The sequence below is a fragment of the Dendropsophus ebraccatus genome, chromosome 15 (assembly GCF_027789765.1).
Source record: "Dendropsophus ebraccatus isolate aDenEbr1 chromosome 15, aDenEbr1.pat, whole genome shotgun sequence".
Taxonomy (NCBI): domain Eukaryota; kingdom Metazoa; phylum Chordata; class Amphibia; order Anura; family Hylidae; genus Dendropsophus; species Dendropsophus ebraccatus.
The window spans coordinates 53,795,080-53,816,393 of record NC_091468.1 but is presented as its reverse complement, the minus strand read 5'-3'; the positions used below and the strand labels follow the sequence as shown (position 1 = coordinate 53,816,393).

The window sequence follows — 21,314 nt, the reverse complement described above, 5'->3', positions numbered from 1 at the left end:
TACAGGATAGGGGAAAAGTAGGAGGTTGCGGGGGCGTATTCTATGGGGATTTGCTACTGATCTGAACAGTTCCTGACATGGACAGAGGGGGCAGCAGAGAGCACTGTGTCAGACTGGAAAGAAAACAACATTTCCTACAGGACATACAGCAGCTGATAAGTATGGGAAGACTTGATATTTTGAATAGAAGTAAATTTCAAATCTATATAACTTCATGAAACCAGATTATCTGAAAAGAAAAAGATTTCCTCTTGATACCCCTTTCACACTTCACCATGTAGTGCGCCCCCTGCTGATCGGTGAATGATAAGCTGTCCTGTGGATAACTCATCTGTCTGTTTTGTCTGGAATTGATTCATTATTGATTAATAAGGGGCGGAATGATTGGTTGCCATGGACAAGTACTTCACTATTACTTTCCTAAAGCTTTTATACAGCTTTATTTTTTACTCTTCTGTACAAAACAAATAACTTTAAAGGGGTAGTTCACAAAAAAAAAAATTCTTTCATATCATCTAGTGACAGAAATTTGTAATTTACTTCTATTAAAAAAATCTAAAGTCTTCCAGGAATTATCAGCTGCTGTATGTCCTGTAGGAAGTGGTATTCTTTCTAGTGTGGAGAGCAGGAGAGGTTTCCTATGGGGATTTGCTGCTGCTCTAGACAGTTCCTGACATGGACAGAGGTGGCAGCAGGGAGCACTGTGTCAGACTGGAGAGAATACACCACTTTCTGCAGGACATACAGCAGCTGGTAAGTACTGGAAGATTTGAGATTTTTTTTTTTTTATATTAGTAAATTACAAATCTCTGGCACTTTCTGGTACTAGTCGATTTAAATTATTTTTTTGTGAACTATCCCTTTAACCCAGCAAATAATAATAATAATAATAATAATAATAATAATAATAATAATAATAATATATCATTCTTTACCGCAGTAAAGTGAGCTTCTTCAATCTGTGCTGTAAAACTACAATTCCCAGCATGCAAGAGGTCAGGGAACACAACAGGGATTACTTTTCCCATATACACCATCAGCAGCTATGATGAAGTCATACTAATTCACTAGGGACAATAACGCCTCTATTCAGACGGGTGCGGTTCCCTGAGGCGGCAGCCATGCGGTTATGGGCGGCACATACGCCTCTCCGCTTTCTCCCTATACATTTCCCCGGTGACCCACATAAGCCTGACACCTCAGCCGTAACCAGCTTAACCAGCACATGATTATTAGCCCCGGTAACTTCTGTCACTGTCACCAAAGGACTGAATGCTGGGACTTGTGGTCCAGACGTTCATAGCAGCTGAAGGATTCTTCTGTGACAAGAACTACACGTCCCACAAAGCATTGCGACGCGGCCGCCAGCGTCACATGACTCACTGAGTCTGGTCTGTGCCGTGACGTCACTAGAGTGAGGTGTTGGGGGCGGAGCTATCGCCCCTTGGCCGCTTCTCCCATACGCTTCCCTTCCCTGTAGTAGCCGGGAGCCCTGATTGACAGCCGGGTGGCCCAAATTTAGAGTGTGAGTCTTTAATGCGGCAGCTGGGGTTATGTTTATGGCTGCAGCCTGTGAAAACAACATAAGGTGGCAAGAGTGAAGCTTGCTGAGCATGCAACAGGGGTGCAGACAGTAGTGCAGGGGCTTCCCACGTGACCTGTGCCCATCAGTGCCAGTCCCTGGAGCTGCTAGTAGAGCAGAGCTGTCCTGCTAGATGCCCAGTCACCCTGACTCATTGTAGGAGGTTCCTCTGTCCTCTCATCAACTTTGCTGCTGCAGGTTGTGGTGCTCACCAGTGAGCCGGGCACAGCACAGGCATGAAACATGGCGTCCGTCAAGGTGGCAGTGCGAGTGCGCCCCATGAACCGCAGGTAAGACCACACCTAGATGTGATGTTACTGTATGCGTCCTATGTGCCTCTGCGCCATTCACTGCTTATATAATATTATTATCGCTTCTGGCGTCCACCTATAGCCGGTCCTCGTATTCACGTACGTGCTCGGAGAAGGAGGTGGCCAGGCCTACAGGGTCATTCACCGATCACCCCGCCAGATATCGCCGTGTCACTGAATGGCGTTGTGATGGCCGCGTCCTGTTACTAGAAAGATATCTCAGATTTTGTGTCATAGTCTGCTTGAGGGACTCCATGTACTTAGCATCAATGCAACACCGACACTGCGATCGCTGGTCACATGACCTGTGTCGCAGCCAAAGTCACCCCATGGCGTGTGCGAAACGTAAGACAGTAGTTAAAGTGATTGTATCGTGAAGGCAACCCTCCGTCTATGTGACGCCCTGTTTGAAAGAAAAAGATTTTCTCTGGAGTACCCCTTTAAATGGAGGCATTTAAAGGGGTACTCCAGAGAAAATCTTTTTCTTTCAAATCAACTGGTTTTAGGAAGTTATATAGATCTGTAATTTACTTCTATTTAAAAATCTTAACTCTTCCCATACTTATTTGCTGCTGTATGTCCTGAAGAAGTGGTGGATTCTTTTCAGTCTGACACAGTGCTCTCTGCTGCCACCTCTGTGCGAGACAGGAACTGTCCAGCAGCAAATTCCCATAGAAAACTTCTCCTGCTCTGTACAGTTCCTGTCGCGGACAGAGATGTCAGCAGAGAGCAATGTGTCAGACTGAACGAAAAAAATTTCCTGCAGGACATACAGCAGCTGATAAGTATGGGAAGACTTCATATTTTTTAAATAGAAGTAAATTACAAATCTATATAACTGTCTGAAACTAGTTGATTTAAGAGAAAAACATTTTCACTGGACAACCCCTAGGTGCCCATACACATTATACTGAAGTCAGATTAATCTGCCGCTGGGTACTGCCAACGGTGTAAGATGTATGGGAGCCTCCTGACGGATGATGATGATGGATCGTTTTGTTCTTGGAGGGATAAGCCGGTGTGTTCGGTTGATAGTTATTGAAGGTATATAGCCACCTTAAAGGGGTACTCTGGAGGAAAAAAAATGTTTTTAGATGAACTGGTGTGAAAGTTAGAGAGTATATAAGTTATATTTGTAAATTATTTCTATTTAAAGGGAATGTTTCACCATGAAGATGCTACCTAAGCTATGGGCGTCATGTTATAGAGCAGGAGGAGCTGAGCGGATTGATATATATCTGTATGCGAAAAGATTCAGTGTAAGTTGTAATTTATTGATTCCATGTTGAAGAGTCCAGGCCATTGTGACTCCGCCCACTGGACTCCTTACCACAGAATGATCAGAGATTTCAATCAATATGTTACAAGTTATACTGAGTCTTTTCCCACGAAGATACATATCAATCTGCTCAGTTCTTCCTGCTCTATAACATGGTGGCGATAGATCAGGTAGCATTGTCTTGGTGACAGGTTCCCTTACAGTACTTATCAGCTGCTGTATGTCCCGCAGGAAGTAGAGTTTCCTTTCCAAGCTGAGATGCTGCTCTTTGCTGCCACCTCTGTCCATGTCAGGAACTGTTCAGAGCAGCAGCAAATCCCCAAAGAAAACCTCTCCTGCCCTGGACAGTTCCTAACATAGACAGAGGTGGCAGCAGAGAGCACTGTGTCAGACTGGGAAGAATACACTACTTCTTGCGACATCTGGAGAGCCAAGGTTCCCTACCCCTGGCCTAAGACAAGAATACTGCTGCAGGGGAAATGTTTACTAGCAGTACGGGGGGCGATCAGATGTTTCACATCATCATCTGCAATATTACTGGTTCTTTTGCAAAATACTTTATTCCAAATGTATTGTAGACTTTCATGGAAAAATAGCGCCACACATGTCCTCAGGTTGCAAGAGGTACTGCTCTTCCGTCCCATTGCAGGAGACAGAGTCTATAATAAGGGCCGTATTCTACCGGACGATCTTGCGAAAGACCTGAAAATGTTCACTCATTTTCATGGAACGATAATCTTTACTTATGATCGTATTTGCGATCGTTTTTTCTTTGCTATTTCTTCGCTATTGCGTTCATATCTACTGCGAACGACCGAACGACGTCTTATTCAATGCGAACGTTTTGCGAACGAGTAACGATAAAAATAGGTCCAGGTCTTATAAAGCGATCAACGATCTCTTGTTCGGTTGTTAATCATTAACTGCATTTCGACCGAATGATTATCGTTTAGATTTGAACGATTTAACGATAATCTGAACAATAATCGTCCGGTGGAATAGGGCCCTTAGTCTATGTAGGCTGCCTCCTGCAGTGAGATGGGGGGCTTTCAGCCGTACTCTTTACCCAGAACTTTTTTACTTTTTTAAAAGGAATCGTCGGTCGCCCGTTGTGCATCGCTATTCCACGCAGCGATGCGCAGTTGGTGCCCGATGATTTGAGGTTTCCCCCTAAATAAACGATCAGCCGATGACACAATCATTGGCTGATCGTTGTCTCTATTCCATGGAGCGATTCGGCCGATTATCGCTTCGTGGAATAGGCCCCTAAACGATCGTAGCAACGATCCTAACTAACGGCTATCGTTCTGTGTAATATGGTGAACGATTTAAGGTTAATGATAAACAATCTCGTTTGCGATCGTTTATCGTTAATCATTAAAAATCGCTCCGTGTAATAGGACCCTAACTCTCGATAAGTAACTGCACTGAATTACAGCTAATTCCGGTAAATATGTTAAACCTATTAGGTGTAATGGAGACCGGCGCTCACTGGTGAGACTGACACAGTTGGTACAGACACCTAAATACTGAGCAGACAGTAAGCATCCCAGGAACGTGAGCGAAAAGCAAACAACAGCTGCCAGGATGTCAGCAGGCGAGGAAGTAAATTCTGGTGAAGACGAGGCAGGCTACATAGAGGGGGATTACTTGTATATTTAGGGGAAGTTCACATGGGTCCAAATAGCTATGGAACATTTCCACTGCAAATATTCAACAATCTGCAATTCCATTTGATTGCCGGTTGGATGCAGCACGAGGGAGTCTGGGAAAACATGGATACATGGCAGTCACATTCTAAATCCTGATTTATGAAAGGCCTTCACGATTTATCAAACATGGTGTAAAGTGAAACTGGCTCAGTTGCCCCTAGCAACCAATCAGATTCCACTTTCCATTCTTTACAGACTCTTTGGAAAACGAAAGATGGAATCTGATTGGTTGCTAGGGGCAACTGAGCCAGTTTCACTTTATACCATGTTTGATAAATCTCCCCCATGGTGTAAAGTGAAACTGGCTCAGTTGCCCCTAGCAACCAATCAAATTCCATCTTTCATTTTCCAAAGAGTCTGTGGGGAATGAAAGGTGGAATCTGATTGGTTGCTAGGGGCAACTGAGCCAGTTTGACTTTACACCATGTTTCATAAATCTCCCCCATAGGGTTTAATGCTGCTTTCTTTATGCCTTCTCTCTGTCTGTCTAGACGTGATGGTAATTATGTATAGGGCTTCAGTCATTGACTCCTGTTGACTTCCCATACGTTTTAAGGCTCTATTACACGGAACGATAATCCGCCCAATCAGGCCGATTATCGATCTGTGTAAGGCCATGTTCACACAATGTATGTTTAGCATAAATCACTGCCATAGTTGCAATTTGCAATAACGGCCGTGATTTATGCTAAACATACTGTACGTTGTATTTGAATGAATAGAATCCCGGCCAGGGCATATGCACGTAGTATACGCTCCGACTGGGATTCCATCCCTACGAAAAACTGACATGTCAGTTTTCTGTGCCCGCTATTCATTGAATTGTCAGTTCACACACGTCCGCATGCTTCATTGTGTGCAGCGGTAATTTAGGATCCCAAATTCACCAGAAATTTACTAGAAATGAAGATCATCCAGCCGATACTGCAGTGCCGACTGGGATGATCTTCAGTAACATTGGCCGGAACACAGAACGGCCGTTGTTATACGCCGTGTCAACATGGCCTAATGGTTTGTTTTACACAGAGAGATTTATCTGACAGATTTATTAAACCAAAGCCAGGAACAGACTATAAACAGCAAAACAATTTTATAAGGGCCAAAAGCCCAGATCACATCCAGTAAACCTACCACTAAGTAAAACGTAACTTTTAATAACTTTCAAATAGAAATAATAAGTATAAAGTTGTGCTCATTAAAATCACAGAGCTTCCATAACCTTCTACAGTGAATCAACCTATATCTGTATAGTCATAGTAGCTGCAGACTACTGACTACCTCGTAGTATATTACTATCTAACTGGGCTATGAAAGCAATGAATTTAAAATCAACCGCACAGCCCCTCAACTAGTTTCACCCACACATGGGCTTCATCAGGAGGAGGGCTCCTGATGAAGCCCATGTGTGGGTGAAACTAGTTGAGGGGCTGTGCGGTTGATTTTAAATTCATTGCTTTCATAGCCCAGTTAGATAGTAATATACTACGAGGTAGTCAGTAGTCTGCAGCTACTATGACTATACAGATATAGGTTGATTCACTGTAGAAGGTTATGGAAGCTCTGTGATTTTAATGAGCACAACTTTATACTTATTATTTCTATTTGAAAGTTATTAAAAGTTACGTTTTACTTAGTGGTAGGTTTACTGGATGTGATCTGGGCTTTTGGCCCTTATAAAATTGTTTTGGTATTTGAACCATCCAGATTACCTACCTTTAGGGCACTTTATTTTTGGTTTGTTTAGACTATAAACAGAGAACAGGTCATAAAGGAAATCCTTTTCAAATCCATACCTGGCTTTGGCTTCAAACAATCTGTCAGATAAATCTCTCTCTCTGTTAATACACCATAATAAAAACAGGAATCAGCTGAAGAAACAATCATCAGCTGATCGTGGTCTTTCAACATGCTCAAAAAATCATCGGCGTATGTGTAATAGAGACGCACGGCTGATGAATGTTAAAAAAAAAAATAGTGAACTTTATACGTGCATGTCCTCGCTCATCGGCTTTCTTATAGCTTTTTCCCCCTACCCATAGCCGCTGCTGGGACTTCAGAGCTGGTCTCTGCAGTCACAGGCCACTTAGCCAATCACTGGCTGTGGCGGTATCCCGTCTCGGCCAGGGATTGGCTGAGCGGCCTGTCACTTAAGAGACTGGCCGCTCAGAAGTTCCAGTTGCAGCTGTGGGAAGAAGCTAGAAGAACACCGGGGAGCGTGGACAAGGTATGTATAATGTTTATTATTTTACACTTAGGGGTCGGTGCAATGGAACCTTGTTCTCAAACAGCTTGTTTGTATGGGAAGATGGGAGAGATAACTGCTGGACAGGCGATAGTTTGGCAGACAGGTATTTTTAGGAGCCAAAACACTTTAGATTTAATGGTTGGGGTCTTTGGGTGTTATTACACGAGCCGATGGGGGCCCGATAATAACTGTAAACGAGCGCCGATCTCCTAGATCAGCGCTCCTTTACTGGGCCTATTACACAGCTCGGTTATCATTTAACAAGGGCTGCATGGACATCGTTACCGATGTCCTTGCAGGCATTGCTTAACTTTGTACATTACCTATCCAGGCTGCAGGGCTCCTCTTGCGGTCTTCTCCCCGGATCTCGCGCGCTCCAGCTTCAGAGCGGCCTGTGTTCCCTGACAGGCTGCTCATCCAATCACTAGCCGCGGCGGTCCCGGCCAGTGATTGGCTGAGCGGCCTGTCAGCTCAGACAGGCCGCTCTGAAGCTGACGCGCGCAGGACCTGGGGAAAAGAAGACCGCAAGAGGAGCCCTGCAGCCTGGATAGGTAATGTATATCGTCAGCTGCCGGCCGCACACCTCTATTACACGTAGCGATGCACGGTCGGCACCCGACAATTATAGGTTTAAACCTATATCAACGATCAGCTGATGATCGTTGTCATCAGCTGATCGTTGTATAAATTACACAGAGCGATAATCGGCCAAATTGGGCTGATTATCGCTCCGTGGAATAGGCCCCTTAGAGCGAGCTGGGAGCAGCAGGAGGAGCTGCCCGAACAATTCTTAGATTGTTCGGGCTGCCAGTTGAAGTCAGTGGTGGTCTGCTGCTGCCAGTCCTATTACACGGAGCTGATTGGTGGGTGGCCGATTTTCAGCACTTTGCAGATGAAATATTGATGATCTATCCATTAGGCCATTAGTGTAATATGCCTAAAAAACCCTCCTCCTTGCAGGCAGTCCCTGTACCTGATGTCTGGTCATCTTCCAGGTCCTTTCAGTGTTGCATAATGTCTCTATTATAAGCCTTCCTGGTAATGGCTGATCTACTTTATATTCTGTCAGCATTGTGCGTAGAAAATCTGAATTTCATATCCTTGTAGGCAGCGCAGTAGAGGCAGTTTATCTAGTAATTGTGTCACTTCTATGTGATTTTTATCTCAGAGACTCTATATTCTTTTACAGTTTTTTTTCCCCTTTAAGTATTCCCGTAAGAAATAGCATGGAATAGATGGCAGCATGCCGTAACCGTGTGCAACTTTCTTCAAGTAAATAGGGCTACAAGAATGACACTGTGAAAAAGAAGACTCTTCTTTCTAGTATAATAAAAGTAGGATTTAAAGGGGTTGTCCGGGGATTACTCACACTTCCTGTATTTCCATGTCTTGCAAGTATATTTTCAAAGGCGCGAGGAGGGGGCAGGTGTATATCTCAATCATTGCATGTGGGCAATCCAGCACCCCCACTCCCAATGGCAATAGTGCTATGATGCTATCACAACATGGAATGGAAATACTTGAGGTGAGTCTCGGGGTGGCTCCCTGGACAACCCCTTTAAATTAGTCATAGACATTCTGTAGACGTCTTTAATGCTGAAAGTTTGGGGAATGAAGCCGCAAAGTGATGACATTTTGGATTCTTCTAGAGGTTTTGAGAAGGTGCCCAAGCTGCCCCATACAATCATAGTACCTTCCTTTGGCGGATGAACACACAGCAGCACATGACACAAGTCACAAACACATCAGCCTTGGAGGCAACATATGAATAATTTGACTTCTTCAATATTTGCTTCTGGTTAATAAGAGATGGAGGGCACCGAGCACACTTGGTAATCTGCCCAATGAGATATCACAGCAAGGTTAGTAACCCCCATAGTAAAGGCTGCGGTCAGCAGACAAATGATGTGAACATTTAATAATAATAACGATGTCTAGTATACCTAATATACACCATATTCATCACTCGTGTCATCATAAATCGGGGAACCCTTCCTGCCAGCAGATCAGGTTGGTGGAGATGGTTTGGGGAATGGTACACCCTTGATCCTCTGATGATGACATCGTGCTTCCCTGTGGTCACGGTCCTCAGATCTTAAAGGGACACTCCGGAGATATATACACACATTGTGGTACCTTGGATTAAGATTGTTTTGCAATAAGAGAGCTAACAGGTTTTCAAAATTGTAACTTGGATTAAGAGTAGAGATGAGCGAACCGGGTTCGGGTTCGAGTCGATCCGAACCCGAACGTTCAGCATTTGATTAGCTGGGGCTGCTGAAGTTGGATAAAGCTCTAAGGTTGTCTGGAAAACATGGATACAGCCAATGACTATATCCATGTTTTCCACATAGCCTTAGGGCTTTATCCAAGTTCTGCAGCCACCGCTAATCAAATGCCGAAAGTTCGGGTTTGGATCGACTCGAGCATGCTCCAGGTTCGCTCATCTCTAATTAAGAGCATTGCGTTGGTTTAAAAGCTCCCAGTACTGGGTGGGAGCGGGGGAGGGGCATGGTCTGCACAGCGGGTCTACATCCCAGTATTCTGACCCAGGAAGTCTCCCTCACCTTCCAAATCATAGCAGATCCACTTCAGGCCGGGGCTTACATCAGGGGACAGGACTGTGGAGGTAATCTCCCCATAGCTGTAATCCCACTCTCCCAGACAGAAAGTGCTGCCAGCATGTGCCCACATATGTCCTGCTTATTCCTTCATGCTCCCTGCAGTCTGTCAGCCCTTGTGTTTCCCATTCTCTCCGTTCCAGCTATAATGTGCCAGCACTTACACTCAGCTATACACACTGCTGCTATACTGTCCCTGCATTCACACTCAGCTATACACACTGCTGCTATAATGTGCCTGCATTCACACTCAGCTATACACACTGCTGCATTAATGTGCCTGCAGTAACACTCAGCTATACACACTGCTGCTATAATGTGCCTGCACTCACACTCAGCTGTACACACTGCTGCTATAATGCGCTTGCACTTACACTCAGCTATACACACTGCTGTATATAAAGTTTCTGTCACTGTCCTCCTGCACAGCTCAGTGTTTCTCACTTCCTGATTGGTCCATGCTGAACACCCCCCTTCCCCATTGCTGTCATGTGACCACACAGTCCTCTTGACAGCAGCCCTGCTTCTCTATTCTAGCCTGTTGTACTACGCTGCTGCATTATGTGGATCTGCAGTTCCATCCTGTACCTACAAACTGATGCTGTTTTTTTAGGTTTATGCCCCTAGTGGTGAGTGCCATCACTGCTTGCTCTTTTAGCACAGTGAATGGTGATACTGTGGGGAGGCTGCAGCGCTGTACTATAGCGAGAGACAGCCTACAAGATACTTTATCTAAGTAAATAAAAAAAACAACAGCTATACATTAAGGGTATGTTCACACTGAGTAAAAATGGTGAAATTCTGCGCTGAGCCCCCCCCCCCCCCCCCCGCAGACTCTGCTCAGAATCCTGCCTGCCTCAGTGTGTCAATGCGATGACACACGTCTCCACTCGCCGCTTATAGAATTGACATGCCAGGCATGGCCTCCGCCACTTTTACTCTGTGTGAACATACCCTAAAGCCTGTATTACGTGGGGTGACAGAAAGGAGCAAACGAGCGCTCCTCGTTCCCTGGCGGCAGTGAGCAGATCCCACGGAGCGTCGGCAGCAGATCTCTGCTATATTTGTTGTTTGACTTTCAACATGTTTAAAGACAAACGACAGCAACGAATACGGCCGATAATCGTTTCATGTAATAGTTACAAAGGTAACAGATCTGCTGCGGATCCCACACTGATTGGCTGAGCGGGGCGTCCAGACACTGGGCGCCCCCAAAGCAAGCTGGGTTGTGGAGCAGGTTATGTATGCAGCGGTCGGCTGGGGTTAAGGAGGCTGTCACATACTAGTAGCGGGATGTCAGTTCCGCTGCGATTATGTATTTGCATTGAAAATGACAGGCAAGGGATCTGTAGCGGATTTCGCTGTGAATTTGCAGCGTGAAATCTACTGCGGATCCGTTACATGTGAAACTGGCCTATAAAGTAATATAACTTTATTAAAACAATGTGTTACTGACCACTTATACACGTGACAGGACTGCAAGTCATGGCAGCAGTAGCCGTGCAGAGCCATGCGAGCCCAGAAACTGCCAGACGTCACATGACACACCACAAACCAACCAACTGCCTCTTCCCCACCAACGCTGCTGTGCCGTCACATCTATCTACAATGGCAACCACAGAAAGAAAAACTGTTAATATCCAAAAAGAAGAAAAAACAGAGACTGGACAGGAAATTGTGAACCCCGGGCCGTACATAAAGCATCCACTACAGCACACGTGGACCATGTGGTGGTATGAAAATGTCAAGGGCAAAACCTGGCAGGCCAACCTGCGTCTCATCTCAAAGGTTGACACAATTGAAGATTTTTGGGCACTTTACTATCATATCAAGTTGCCTAGTACCTTAAAGCCAGGTTGTGACTATTCACTCTTTAAGGATGGGATTGAGCCCATGTGGGAGGATGAAAAGAATAAGCGTGGAGGAAGATGGCTGCTCACTTTGAACATATGGCAAAGAACAAAGGATTTAGATCGCCTCTGGTTGGACACGCTCATGTGCCTCATCGGAGAGTCCTTTGGTGGTCACGGCAATGAGGTCTGTGGAGCTGTCGTCAATGTTAGACGGAAAGGATATAAAATAGCCGTCTGGACTACTGACTGTGACAACACGGAAGCCATTATACATATAGGGAGCGTTTACAAGGAAAGGCTGGGACTCTCCCCAGAAGTAGGGATTGTATACCACTCCCATGAAGACTCGGCTACTAGGAGCGGCTCCACCACCAAGAATAGATTTGTTGTTTAAGGAGACGTCCTCTGAGCTTTCTTCCATCAATAACGGCCACTTGGGAGCTGCACCAAAGTCTCTACAATAGCAGCGTGGACGGCATTGAAGATTCCACCTCAATATTGCTAAGACTTCGCCTATGTCTTCTGCCGTGTTCAAATTCCCTCACATTTTATTTTTATTTGTTTTCTTTTTGGAAGAATAAGTTATAATAACGCAAATTGGTTGAATAAAAGTGTAATTTTGTGTGTTTAGAAACCTTCTTTAATTCAATAGTTTTATTTTCAATACCAATATAAAGCTTTGCTACAGGTTTATTCATTTCAGTAGAAGCGGTGACCTGTATCAGGGGTTTCTTAAACGTAATTGAATTTTCTTTTCTCATAATAGCATCCCTTATTCCTTAGTAATAGTCTAACTTTTGGTTTTTTAATTTTTTATTTTTTTTTTGCTTTGGTTATTAAAAAAAAAAAAAAAAAAAAAAAAAAGCTCCATTGTAGATAGTTTTACCCCTTACATGCTTTAGTCAAATTATAATTGTGGCATATTACATATCAGCCGCCATCTTTTACCCCATTGGCAGTCCAACAATGAGTTCACTGGCTGCTGTTTGGTATCCATGGCAACTGGGGGGGGGGGGGGTCTCCTGAAGGCCCCAGGCCTACCATGTATATACTTCTACCCAGCAGTGCCAGAGGCTGGAGGGATGGCTGCGCAGGTTCCCTGTAGGCATAATGCTGTCAGTTGGACGCCACCCCACGCAATAGGAGCAGCGGCAGCAGACCGCTGCTCTCCCCTATGGGCCAACCAGGCAGCTCCCCGATCGCTGTCGGAGCATGTAATAACACCAACAGCGAGTGGGGAACATGGAGGAATCAAGCGCTAAGCCGAGAGGTCCTAGATATTGTTCAGTGTAATAGGGCCTTCAGTTTTAGGCTTAGTGGCAAAACAGTAAAATGGAAAATAAAAAAAAAAATCACCAAAAATGTAAAAAATATATATATGGTATTTTTAACATAAAATTTTGATTTAAACAATAGATCATTTTCTGAGGATGATTTCGCTTTTAGAGGAAATACTTCTGTAGTACTGATATGAGTGGAGAGCCAAGTATGTATACGGTTTCCTTCAGAGATTAGGTTTATCCTCTCCCTACTGAGATACAATGAGACGCTGAGATCCGTAACCTGGAGAAGAGACACTCTGGGGGAGATTTATCAAACATGGTGCAAAGTAGAACTGGCTCAGTTGCCCCTAGCAACCAATCAGATTCCACCTTTCATTTTCCAAAGAGTCTGTAAAGAATGGAAAGTGGAATCTGATTGGTTGCTAGGGGCGACTGAGCCAGTTCTACTTTGCACCAGTTTGATAAATCTCCCCCTCTGTTGCTGATAGGAGACGTGTCATTCTCTGCAAACTCCACCATCCACCCTCATAAGCCTGCGGACAAAAGCTGGAGTCTGGACACCGTAGTACATATCTGTAGCTAATACAATTATACAAGCCTAGCCACAAAGCAAACACACACACTGTGCTTCAGGGTGTGTTCACATGAGACAGTACAGAAACAGCAAAGGGAATGAGATGGTAACACATCTAATCCAAGCGCTTTGGAAATGATCCTGATGTCTGGGGCATTCATATCATGGTTGTCTATTTAAAAGAGAACTCCAGGCTGGGGTGATATTTGGCAGAGTGCTGGGGAGGGGGAGGATAAAAGAATTAACATGCGCTCACTTCCCTGGTGCTGGTATCCCGCAGCTCTGGTCCTGGCTTCTACTGGGTCTGAGTGGAGACCTGGGACATATGTTAGGCCCGTTCAGCCAGTCAGTGGCCATAGTGGGTTTTAGCCTCGGCCTAACACGTCAAGTCCCAGGTCCTCACCCAGAAGCATTCAGGACCGGAGGACCAGAGCTGCAGGATACTGGCACCAGTGCTGGAGCAGGGGAGATGAGAGCATGTTACTTCTTTCATCCTCTCCCCTCGCCAGCACTCTGCCAAAAATCCCCCCTGTGCGGCCTTCTCCTTTAAGGCTCTGTTCACACAACATCTTTTTATGCAAAATAAAAGTTATTTTTAAAATAACAGCCTTTATTTTACAATGATGGTTTTCAATAATGATAATAAACATGACTTATGGCCGTCATTATCAAACAATGGCCGTTATTTTGCCTAAAAAAAGACGTTGTGTGATGTAAATTTCAGTTCATTTTTGCCCAAGTAGTCATGTGGGCATTCCTACCCAGGCAGCTCAGTATAAGTCATCATGTATAGAGAGCTGTCAGGCAGTGAGTAGGATCATCCACGTGACCACTTTGCACTTTATGGGGTAAGTAGTCAAATGGGCGGTCTTGCTTGGTGATTGACAGCTCTTTATATGCACATTTATACAAGTGGGTAGCTGTCAATCTGAGTAGACCCGCCCACTTGGCTACTTTACATGTATGTTGTTCTGCTCAGCTCCTTCTGCTCAATAAAGTAGAAGCCCGGCCACGGGAAAAAAAAATTCTAACATCAGGTGTGTGTGAATGGGGGACATAAAAACAAACAAACCAAAAACTACACCAACTCACTCCTTCCCTTGTCTCTCCTCTGCTGGATTGCTGCTCTGGGATGTCACAACCCGGCTGATACACTGGTCGCTCAGCCAGTCAGTGACTGTGACAGGACACCGCTTCATGTCATATTTCCGTACGTCTTAAAGGCGTCTTATCCCCAGTAGACAGGTATTCTTAATTTATTTTGGTGTCTGACATTTTAGTGTTTTCTCTCTATGGAGTTCTTAGTTGGTCGCTCATATGTTTTGGTTCATTGCTTCGCTCGTTCTCAAAACTGTGGATTAATTTTCCTGCCACAGTCAGGATGAGTAAGTGTGAGGCATCCATGCGTATCGTGGGCACTGCGTATATTGCCATAGCAGTGTACATTTACTGTATGTGTTAGGAAGCTCCCGGCCTGTACGGTAAATGTATCTACAGACTCTCTTTTTGTATCTTTTGGCCTTTGAACAACCCATGTCCCACCTCAGCCCATGGTTTTAAATCACGCCCCCAATCACACATTAGCCTGCTACACCATCCAGGCCTGATCTAGATTCCATACGGGCCCTATGTTCTGTGTTACATGTTACAGCGGCATGTTGAGGTAGTAAAATATTTATCTACTGGTTAAATCCCAGCTGGATTGCGTGGCCGGCACAGGATTTGGATCAGGGGTATGTGGTTAAAAAACCATAGACCAAGGAGGGATGGGGGCACCAAGCCTGAAAAGCCCTGCCTCTGTGACACCTATAAACCAATGGATTTTGCCTAACTAAAGACACAGAAGCCCCCTTGCAAGGTATTTTCCAACAGCATCTCGGAAGGGGGACTTGCCCGCAGGGGGTAGCAGTATCATTTTAAAATATATTGAAATGTAACATTTTTGAGAGAGTTTTTGGTTACTTGATTGAGTCTGCTGCTATACCCAGAGGGAAAGAAAACTCCACCGACCCTAAAAATACCACAAACCAAAATATTTTGTACATATGCAGTGGCCGCCAACATTATCAGCAACGTGTTATTGTGTTTCCACTCAGTGTGCTAAGAGTGAGAGCCTCTGGCCTGCTTTTCTTCTAAGGTATGTGACTGGCAATACAGTACTGTGTGCATCGTGGCTGACCCTACACACCACACTTATTAGGGTGGTATGAACGCTTCTTCCAAGTGCAACAGGATACCACACTGTCTAGTACCACCATAATTTTGTTGGCTCTTGTAATGTGTATGTAGTAAGGTTAATATATAACTATAGACTTTAAAGTGTTATCTGATCACAAAATAAAAAGTAAAAAAAGTTAGAGAAACTCTGTCAGTAGGTTTATGGTGTCCTATGTCAGGGAAGCATAAACTAGTGACAGAGAAGCTGAACAGAATGATGTATCACTTACATTGTTCTGTGCAGCTGACTCTGAGATCTCCTAGTAGTTTAGTAGTCCTCTCCATTAAATGCATGAGCTCAGTAGTCCTGGATATTCATGAGAAGCTGATTGGCAGTTATCTATCCTTGCTGTGTATAGGCAGTCAACTGTCAATCAGCAGCTGGAGGGCGGGGGAGAGGTGTGGCAAGAATCCTATTCTCCTGCATATTAGGAGAACGGCTGAAGAGAATGATGGAAGTACTACACTGATCTGTTTAGCATTTCTGTCACTAGTTTATACTGCCCTCATTTATGAGCTTTAGCTTTGGCTGTCCAGGCGTAATGGGAGTTGTAGTTTTGCAACCTCTGGATAGCCAAGATTTCCTACCCCTGCTATAGATACGCTGTTTTGGTATGGATGTTGCTTGTGGTAAATCTGCTCCATTTACAATAGTAGTAGATTCTAAAAATCTCATCCACGCGTTTCAAATTTCCTCTGAATTTTTACCATTGACTTCAAAGGAAAAAGTCAGTCGTGCAAGGCTGTGACACTGCTATTATTTCCGTACCTGTAGATTTGTGGTGTAGTCACAACCTGTAATCCGGCCTTCACATTGGGCATAGCAGGGATCTACCTAGTGAGGCTGCAAACTATTTTCCTACAAAACCGCTTCCGTCTTTTGTTGTTTCCCACCTAGAAAGCGGCTTAAAGTTTTGGCTTAAAGGGTTTACAAGTAGCTGTCTCATTCTGGTTGTGCCGCTGACTTTCATCTGCTCCACCACGGAGCCGTTGTTCTCTTTAGTCCTGTTTCACCGCTGTGCTCATCTGACAGACATGAAAGCCTTCCGCAGTGTTCGGGGCTCTTCTCCACCGCGCTATTATCAGCAGTTTTCAGAAGTATCTGGCGGTTAATAGAAACGCGGTGACAGCTGCTGCTCCACGCTGAGGAGCTTTGGTGTCCCGGGATCCTCCCATTATGACAAGTCTCGGTAAACAAATAACGCAAAGGGAGCGCAGCTCTGAGTGAAACATATGCTGCCTATAAAGCCGGACTGGCTTGTACTTTATTAGAATTCACATTAATATGACATCAGGAGAGCGCACCATTGAGAAAAATGCACAGGATGCAAAACTCGATACTTTCTAATTGGTAAGAACAGGTGGCCTTAGGTTAGCGCAGAGTCCCATATGAATACATTGTGCTTTCCTGTGTATTCTCCTCTCTGATCTGCTTCATAGAAACTGCTGAGTGTGCCGCCATACAGCAGCCTGTTCTCTCTCTGTTAGATGTTGTTATGCTCTTTTACATCTAATCATATGTCTTACAGTGTGCCGCATGAATGGCTTTAGATACTAGTAAAATTATGTGTATATTATTTTCTCCTTTAGCGCATTAAAAACCCTTTCTTTAAAGGGAATGTGTCGCCTGGTGCAGGCCTCTAAAGAAGTATTCCCATCTCGGCTAATATAGTTATATCTGTGCGAAGTTCTCCAAATACATTCATTTAGTCTCCTTCTCCTGATATGCTGCCCTTTTCCTCCCATTGTTGATAGCTCATTGTCTAGGTTACACTCCCACCACTCTCCTTTAACCCCTTCCTGCCCCAGGATGTACCGGAATGGGTAGGGGGGTTGAGAGAGGGGCCACACCGTGACACCGCTCTGAACTGCTTTCTCAGCCAGATCACCACACCCGGCTAATTAAAGGGGTACTACGGGCTGGGGTAGCCACATCACAGAGGGGAGCGGAGATCATCACACTGCCTGCCTGCCCCCAGTGCTTAATGCCGGGCCGGTGCTCGTTAATAGACTGGGAACCAGGTGACGGTTCAAAAAAAGGACAGTGGTACCAGCATCCTCGCGCCGGCTCAAAAAAAGGACTGGGGCAGCGGCATCCCTGTACTGGCGCCCATCCATTCATGTTAAAAAACAAAAAACAAAGCAATGTACATTCACTTTAACCAATACTAGTTTAACATTGGTAAAATCTTCAGTGAAAGTCCAACATATCTCCATCTGAATGAGGATCACTCATCTGCTTTAAGTAACTTCCATAGCATAATAAATATCCTGATAGAATGACATGACCGGCATTGGTAAGTAACCTCTATGTAATCATTAACCACAAGCAAACTCATTGTTCCAGAAAACTATCACCTGCTGCTTCATTGTACATGATAATAAATGGGGAAATGTTCATAGGAAATAGACAGAAGCGGCATTCACAGTCCTGATCATGTAGGACTCTCTGGTTCTCACGTACTGTGTTTCCATAATGACAGCTTACTACCTGTTACAACTTTAAAGGGCACGTCCAGCATTTGAACACAGTTTACATAAAAAGTTAACACTAATATAAGAGCCTTGAAGAAGGTGTGTGAAACATCGCCATGTTCTAATATTCTGAGAGTGCTTGAGAAAATTAGGTTTTTGTTCAGTCTTACGTAACTGATCAGGGCAGAACAGACAAGAGTCCATCATGTTCACCTTATAACCCTATTGTTTTGATTAAAAGAAAAAAAAAAAAAAAAAAAAATTGGGAAAAAGTCCTTCCCAACATCCTATCTTGGGCTAGGTTCACACTGCGTTCTTGCAATCCGTTTTTTGCAAAAAACAGATGCATTTGTGTGCATCCGTTTTGATCCGTTTTCCATTGACTTCCATTATAAAAAAAAATGGATCAAAACGGATCAATTTTTTTTTAATGGACACAAAAGTAGTGTCAGCTACGTTTTTGTGTCCGTCAAAAAAACTGATCCGTTTTGATCCGTTTTTTTTTACAATTGAAGTCAATGGAAAAAGGATCAAAACGGATGCACACAAATGCATCAGTTTTTTTTCATATGTTTCTGCAAAAAACGGATGAAAAAACGGATTGCGGATTATTTTTTAAATATCATTGAGGTGTGTACAAAAATTTTCAATTTCTATCCTGTTTATTTAAAGGGAATGTACCACCAGTACTTAGCTTTTCTGTTTTTTTTTTTTTGTTTTTTTTTACCATGAATAGACCTACGCCGGCATGGGGATGCTGGTGCTGTGGTCGGTCCTTTTGTAGAACTGCTGTCCTTTCTTTGAACCAGTGCCTGATTTCCGCACATAGTGCCAGTCTATTACCGAGCACCGTCCCGGCCTGAAGCACTGGAAGTGGGCTCGTCAGTCCACAGTAGAAGGTGACTCCCTCCCCTCTATGGCGCGGCTCCATTAATTCTAATTGAGCCGCCTCATATAAGGGAGGGGGTCTCCTCCCACTGGGGGCCTGTGAGCCCGCCTCCAGTGCTTCAGGCCGTGCCTGTGCTCGGTAACATGATAACCAGGGCCCGATTTCCGCACATCGTGCCAGTCTATTACTGAGCACTGTCTCGGCTTGAAGCACTGGAAGCGGGCTCGCCGGCCCCCAGTGGGAGGAGACCCCAACCCCTCTATGGCACGACTCTTTTGATTCTAATTGAGCCGCCTCACAGAGGGGTGGGGGTTTCCTCCTAATTGGGTCTGGCGAGCTCGTCTCTAGTGCTTCAGGCCGGGCCGATGCTCGGTAATAGACTGTCATCATGCCCAATAACCGGGGTTCGGTTCAAAGAGAGCGGCTCCGGCATCCCCATCGGCAGCCTTTTCCTGACTTTGGCTTCAATAATCTGTCAGATAAATCTGTGTGTGTAATAGGGCCTTTAGGTTTATAAGACCGTAACCATGGAGACACATAGCCCTGCATAGAAGCTGTAACCACAAAAGTGTAGAAAAAAGATGCATAAGAGACGCTTGGGCTGTTTCCCTCCCTCTTCACACCTTATTGATCAGGATGTTGTTATGGATATTCCCCTCTTCCGGCGGTATCTCCGCTATCTGTATTTACCTCAGGGAAATCATTGCGCATCAGTATCACATCTTTGCCGAGCGCCTGATATACTAGTTATGCCACCTCTGTGTATACAGAACGTAATATAAAATCCTTCAATGTATTGTGTTTGCTATACTTGTAGGAATGCGCCTGGAGATTTTGTATGCAAACGTTTCCAGAAAAAAAAAAGTAACGCTATCGCTCTTTACACGTTCTTTTATGTGTTCTTTAGGGAGAAGGATCTGGAGGCTAAATTTATTATTGAAATGGAAGGCAAGAAAACAACGATTACCAATATAAAGGCAAGTATGATGCAATGTTTAGTTTTGATGAATGCTGCAGTTTTAGCGATACCCCGGGGTTTCATCTACAGAGAAGTTAATATGCTGTAATATGCCGGCATGCCTTTTTTATGATGATTACGTTCAGGCAAGGTGGAATTAATAAGAGCATATAATGGCCTTCAGAATAATAATATGGCACGGCGGCAGAGAACAGCTGTGGATGTGTATATACTATATACCCATGGTACATGCAGATGATGTAGTGGAGCTAAGGATCACGATTCAAGTGGCTAGGAAAGAACACAGTTTCTTCTGACATATAAACAACCCCCAGCACCTTTTATAGCAGGTTTTTTTTAAAGATATTTTTGAGTCTGGGAGAAAAGAAAGTTGATCACCCCAATTAGGCTATGTTAAAGGAGAAGTCCTGTGAAAATTTTTATTAAAGTACTGTATTGCCCCCCAAAAGTTATACAAATTACCAATTTACACTTATTATGAGAAACGCGCATAAAGTGTTTTTTCCCCTTAACTTACTACTGCATCAAGGCTTCACTTCCTGGATAACATGGTGATGTCACTTCCTGGATAACATGGTGATGTCACGACCCGACCCCCAAAGCTGTGCGGGCTGTGGCTGCTGGAGAGGATGATGGCAGAGGGATGCTCTGTGTCCCTCCAGTGTCCTGTGTCCCTCATTGTCCCCCTGCCATCATCCTCTCCAGCAGCTCTGGGAGTCGGGTTGTGACATCACCATTTTATCCAGGAAGTGACATCACCATGTTGTCCAGGAAGTGAAGCCTTGATGCAGTACTAAGTGCAGGGAAAAAAACACTTTATAAGCAATTCCCATAATAAGTGTATATTGGTAATTTGTATAACTTTTGGGTGGCAATACAATACTTTAATAAAAATTTTCAACGGACTTCTCCTTTAACATCTGCATTAGAGCTTAAAGGGGTTATCCAGCGATTTTCTTTTTTTTCTTTCGAATTACTGTAAATTACTTCTATTTAGAAATTTCCAGTCTTCCAGTACTTATCAGCTGCTGTTTGTCCTGCATGAAGTGGTGGATTCTTTCCAGTTTGAAACAGTGCTCTCTGCTGACATCTCTGTCTGAGACAGGAACTGTCCAGAGCAGTAGCAAATCCCTTTAGTTGAAATCACCTGCTCTGGACAGTTCCTGACATGGACAGAGGTGGCAGCAGAGAGCACTGTGTCAGATTGGAAAAAATACATCACTTCCTGCAGAACATACAGCAGCTGATAATTCTTTTGATTTTTAAGTAGAAGTAAATTACAAATCTATATAAC

The 21,314-nt window shown here is 44.3% G+C and overlaps 2 protein-coding genes across 5 annotated transcripts in view; both read left to right on the top strand.

The window, feature by feature from the left end:
* Positions 1–1,433: 1,433 nt before the first annotated feature.
* KIF16B (kinesin family member 16B) overlaps positions 1,434–21,314 on the top strand; it is a 244,720-nt gene continuing 224,839 nt past the window's right edge. For 3 of the 4 annotated variants that reach the window (XM_069955207.1, XM_069955205.1, XM_069955209.1), the window contains exons 1-2: positions 1,434–1,872; positions 19,949–20,018. In XM_069955207.1, the coding sequence (XP_069811308.1) occupies positions 1,826–1,872; positions 19,949–20,018 (117 nt within the window). In that variant the 5' untranslated portion in view covers positions 1,434–1,825. Of the gene's footprint in view, positions 1,873–16,053; positions 16,136–19,948; positions 20,019–21,314 lie in introns of those variants that run through there. The other variant, XM_069955206.1, reaches the window with a different exon arrangement.
* Positions 5,338–12,237, top strand: LOC138774398 (eukaryotic translation initiation factor 4E-like). The gene is made up of 2 exons (XM_069955210.1): positions 5,338–5,383; positions 11,225–12,237. Exons 1-2 carry the CDS (start codon positions 5,353–5,355, stop codon positions 11,995–11,997), a joined length of 804 nt encoding a protein of 267 aa, XP_069811311.1. The 5' UTR covers positions 5,338–5,352; the 3' UTR covers positions 11,998–12,237.